This window comes from Aplysia californica, unplaced genomic scaffold, assembly GCF_000002075.1.
Source record: "Aplysia californica isolate F4 #8 unplaced genomic scaffold, AplCal3.0 scaffold00709, whole genome shotgun sequence".
In the NCBI taxonomy this organism is placed as follows: domain Eukaryota; kingdom Metazoa; phylum Mollusca; class Gastropoda; order Aplysiida; family Aplysiidae; genus Aplysia; species Aplysia californica.
The window spans coordinates 101,927-107,144 of NW_004797979.1; the positions used below are offsets into that span (position 1 = coordinate 101,927).

Below are 5,218 nucleotides of genomic sequence, written 5' to 3' on the forward strand. Positions count from 1 at the left end.
GGTCAGTTGTTGCACTGTGTCGGTCAGTTGTTGCACTGTGTCGGTCAGTTGTTGCACTGTGTCAGTCAGTTGTTGCACTGTGTCGGTCAGTTGTTGGTCCTTTTGTGACCCAAAGAAACCCTGGTCTGGTGTTGTTTTTCTTTTTCTTCTTTCCTATTTGTCTTTTCTTAAGTGCAATTTCTGGCATTTGTAGTGCAGTGGTTAGGGGCTTCACTGTCTCATGCAGAAGACTTGAGTTTGATGCCTTAATGGGAAATTTTTTTATAGATTATTTTGGTGTTGATGCAGGGATGTTGGATTGCTCTGGGTTCAGGGTGGCCCTGATGTGCAGTGTCGAAGCCAGCCTCCTCAATAGTCTAAATTTTGTCAATATACATTTAATATCCTCTACATTTAAGAAATAAAAATAAAAGAGCTTTTCGTATCTTACTTTATGGCACACTTGACAAGATGGATGTGTGGAAGGCGTTGCTGATAGGTTCTACTGATTTGTATCTCTGGTGAGGGGGAGACTACTGAGGGTGCATTAAATTTTTTAAAAATTTCTCAGTGACTTTCCGGTAAACATCACGTTTTTTGTCACATTGCAGAGCACAGTGTGCTTTGGTGAGAGGTTGTGCAGCAAGTTGGGGCAATTAGTTATGCCTTAATTTTTGTTTTTGTTTGCTGTGTTTTTTAATTAATGTGAAATTTTGAGATGATGGCATGATTATAACAACTGAAAAAGCTGATCACAATTGATAATGGTGAAGAGTGTTGTATTGCCTCTTCCAGTACTTATATTGGGTTAAATCAAAATTGGTCTTTAAATAATTAAAGTGTAAGACATGCTGGCAATATGAGTTACTTCTCAGATTTTAGCTCTATAGACGCAGATACGTGAAATTTATAGGTTGGTTTTATGCAAATTTTTTAGCATGAGGAGATAAAAGATATGTTAAACTTGAATAAAAGAAGCATCGGTTGAAAATATACAAATTTGGCCCCAGAGTAGATGATTTTCAGCCGAGATCTCCATTTTTTTTCAGCATGACTTATAGATGTCTTTTAGCCTCCCCCATTCTCTCTTTTAACTCTATGTTTGTTGTATTTCTTCCTCTGCCTGTTGGTGCTTGATGGGTGCTCTTGTGTGGTTTGCTCCTTCTATCCTGTCAAATGCCGCCTGTGGTCTTAATCTCCCCTCCTTCTTTTTTATGTTTATCTCTCTCTTGTAACACCTCTATTCTTCGGCACTTGTATGGCCTTATTGTGTTGCAAGTGCCTTAAAACTCTTACTAACCCCCCCCCACCCCACCAAACCACCCCCCCCCCCAAAAAAACCCATCTATTCTTCTGCACTCTTATAACCGTATTGTGTTGCAAGTGCCGTCAAACTCTGTCTTAAACTAAACTTCCTCTATCCGCCCCTACAGGAGATGTCGGTGATGAAGCAGGTGGTCCTGAGCCTCTCGGAGCGGAAGCTGGACACCCACAAAGCCCGCTCCCGCGACTTCCGGCCCACCAAGAGCGTGTCCTCGCTGGGCCATCGGGTACAGAAGGACTTTGAGCTGCAGGACGAGCCCAACGTGGTGAAACCTGGCTCTCTACATCTGGTCAGTGCAGATTATTATCATTATTATTTTGCTCTTTCTGTGCACTCTATTATTATTTTATTATTATTACTATTATTATTATTATTATTATTATTGTTGTTGTTGCCATCATCATCATTATTAATATTTTTATCATTATTATTGTTATTTATTTTTGTTATGGTCGTTATTATTATTATTGTCGTTATCATTATTATTATCATCATCATCATCCTTATTATTATCATTATTATTATTTTTAAATTGTCATTATTATTATTATTATCATTAATATTATCGTCTTGCTAGTTCTGCCTAACATGGCTTGTATTAAGTTGATGTACTTCTCTTTGTACTCAACAAACTCAAACAATGTGACCAGTATTTGATCCTGTGACTTAATGTTCTCTCCGTTTGACCAGTATTTGATCCTGTGACTTAATATTCTCTCCGTTTGACCAGTATTTGATTGATCTTGTGACTTAATGTTCTCTCCGTTTGACTAGTATTTGATTGATCCTGTGACTTAAAAATCTCTCCGTTTGACCAGTATTTCATTGATCCTGTGACTTAAATGTTCTCTCCGTTTGACCAGTATTTGATTGATCCTGTGACTTAATGTTCTGTTTGTTCGTCTCTCTTCCCCCCAGTCCAAGCCAAGGTCACCACTAAAGTCCCGAGGACAAAACAAGAAACAGTCGGGTGGGCTGGAGCCCAAGTTCTCCAAGGTGTACGGCATCGCAAAGTCTTGAGACTGGTTCTAGGCAGGGTAGATAGTATAAATCATATTATATTGTATACAGTGGAGTCCGCTGAAACCGAACGCGGCTGATCCGAAAACAGTGGAAAACTGAAAGAAAATGAAATACCTCAATTTTTTTTCTCCGATTAGAGCAACCTCTCCTAACGGAATACCTGGCGTAATCAAAGAAAATCCGGCGTTCCTGTACGTTTTAGTTTAACTGTACATATAATAAATAAAGGTATGTATATTTTAGAGGAGTCTCGGGCAGAAATATAGAGCAGCTCCAATTGCAAAGTCAGGAAGTAGATAATGTTCCTGCCCTCCCACTCACGTGTAAGGACAGAATAGTGGTGACCAGTCAGGCTGGTTATGCTCTGCTCTGTCGCGTACGTTTCAGAGTTGGGGTGAGGAAAATGTGAATAAGTAAGAGGAAGGACGATCAAAGCGTTTTGAGATGGGGGGGGAGAGGAGAGGGGGGGGGGGGGGATTTTCTGTACTTTTGCTGTTTCCTCTTCTCTTGAAAAATTTCTCACCTTTCGTTTCTGCTTCCTGTGACTTCAAGAGAAGAGAAAGAGAGTAATGTGCAGACCAGATGCAGGAGTTTTGAGGCTGTGATGGTGATTTGTTACAAATGTGGTCGATTTGGTAACGCAAAGGTCACTCGGATGATGTGTTTGCTTGTGAAGGTTATTTCAGTGTTATTCTGGGACCAGTTCTGTTTGACCGTTTGCCTGTGATGACTTGGGATCCTCGTGCGTTAGTGAAGGAATCGGGTGATGAAATAAATTCAATCTCTCTTAAAATGGATCTGAAATTTTATTTCATTCTTTCCTTCCTTTACTGATGCGTGTTTGTTGATTTGTTATAGCTGTGGGATATTTGTACGTGTGCCTGGAGAAAGGTCCAAATTATTAAAAATTTTGAATATTAAAATAAGAGCATTTTCTTGTAGAAAATTCAGTGCTGAACACGCTGATTAAAAAATTAATTTTTTCCAAATATTTTGATTAGATTTAAAGTTTGGTCACATTTTGTTACACAGGGTTTGTAAAACAAAGTTTGCAAAAAAATAGCTTTAATTTTAACAGTCATATGTTGACCCAATTTCTCGCACAATTTTAACCTTCGGTGAGGTATAACATTTTGCAAAAATAATTAATACAATAATATTTAGACTTAAAATATTAGAAAATATTTTCAATATCTTATAAAGAAATACTTAAGCGAGTGTTTTCTGATGGAACTAAATTTTTGACCAGGTATGACTTTTTTGCCTATTCTCACCGTTGTTACAAAATAGCTTTGTCGACAATTGAGACGTTTCTCCTGGTGCCCACACATATTTGTACTTGGCTGATGTGATCTGAACTTTCATGTCTTGGGGAATCTTGAGGACCGTTGACCTTCTTTTTCTGGAACTTTTTGAGCTTGTATATTTTGCGGAGGGATGTTTTTGCCTATGGGGCTAAATCCAATCCATTGCATGACTTAAATTTTTACGCTTTAAAATTTTGTCAGTATTTTATATTGTGGTATAAAAATTACTTTTTATATACCTGCGAATAACCATTATATTTTAATTATCACTATATCATATACCCAAGTAACTTATGCGGCAAAATGTAGCGTTATAAAAACTGAGCGCTGAACTTCATGTTGTCTTTTCTTTGAACAGACACGAAATGCATGTACTGTCTTTGTAGAAGTTGTATGATGATAAATCTGGGAAATTCTTAATTTTAATGAAAATGTTTAATTTTATCTCCTTTCTTTGTCACACAGTCTGCATAGGAAAATCCATTATCTTGTAGGGTTTTGAAAAATCTTGCCTGGTCTAGGGATAGGAGTAATTTGTCTGGATTAAGTGATATGAGAGTTTCAGTCTCTGTTGTATTTTTGTCAGAACTGTACACATGTTGCAAATAGTAGTTTTAGAATTTGAAACTGTAGATATTTGTAACTAGTCGAGGCAGATGCTGTGAGTTTGGTATCTCACAGCGCGCCTGCCTGCATAGAATTACATGCTCGTTGTGTGGGTCGTTATGTGGGCATGGTTTGTTTCTAAATGATTTTGATCTGTATGTAATATTCAGGGATGCCAAATCTCTGGTTTTTCCGGCTTTTGACGTTTTTTGTTTTTTTCAACCATAGCAACAAAGGCTCCATACACTTGCAAAAGAAAGGGGAGAGGTAAGAGAGATGTTTTTTGTTTGCTCATTTAAAAACTTTACAAGGTTTGTTTAAGGTGAGATGTGAAGCTCCACTCATTTTCATGTTTTTGTTTTTTTTTCAAAAATCATTTGGCATCCCTGAATATTTCATGAGAGTGGCAGAGTACCAGTGGAGGAAGGGAGTGGGCTGTGAGTTGTTGGAATACGCAATCTTATGTCTGTACTTGTGAGAGTGTGTCTATGAGTGTGTTAATTGGTACTGTGTGTGAAAGAGTTAGAGAAATGAAGAAGGGGAGAGAAGAGGGAGAAGTCCGTCCATTATTATTTGCATGTCATATTATGATTTTATTTTCTCATTATATCAGAATAAAGCACACTTTACAATATAATGGACTCCATTTTGTTTGTTGAGTGTTGATTTTCTGTCCGTCACAAAATCGCAGTAGTGCTGGATAAACTTTAGGTGTAGCTAACACTTGGTCGCCTCTGAACTATTTCGTCCAAAGTGCGTCTTTTTTGTTGTTTTTGTCGGTCCGGCAACAGCTGTTCAAAAGTGCCTCTCTACTTACGTACACTTTGCATAAAATAGTTCTAAAGAGACGACTTGTTAGTTGTTAATATTAAACTGAAGTTTTCGGGGCTGTCCGGTTTTCCTGTGAAATGGGTGGTTGATGGGTGCTCAGTTTTGGTTTGCTCCTTCTTTCCCATCAAACTTCTATTGTCTTCACCCC

General features: G+C 38.0%; 1 protein-coding gene across 1 annotated transcript in view; it reads left to right on the forward strand.

Moving 5' to 3' along the window:
• The window catches only part of LOC101857602 (progesterone-induced-blocking factor 1), a gene marked incomplete in the record, with an annotated part of 18,072 nt that extends 13,192 nt beyond the window's left edge, over positions 1-4,880 (forward strand). Inside the window, 2 exon segments of the mRNA XM_013088245.2 lie at positions 1,413-1,592; positions 2,222-4,880. Coding sequence (XP_012943699.1) covers positions 1,413-1,592; positions 2,222-2,323 — 282 coding nt within the window.
• Positions 4,881-5,218: the final 338 nt, after the last annotated feature.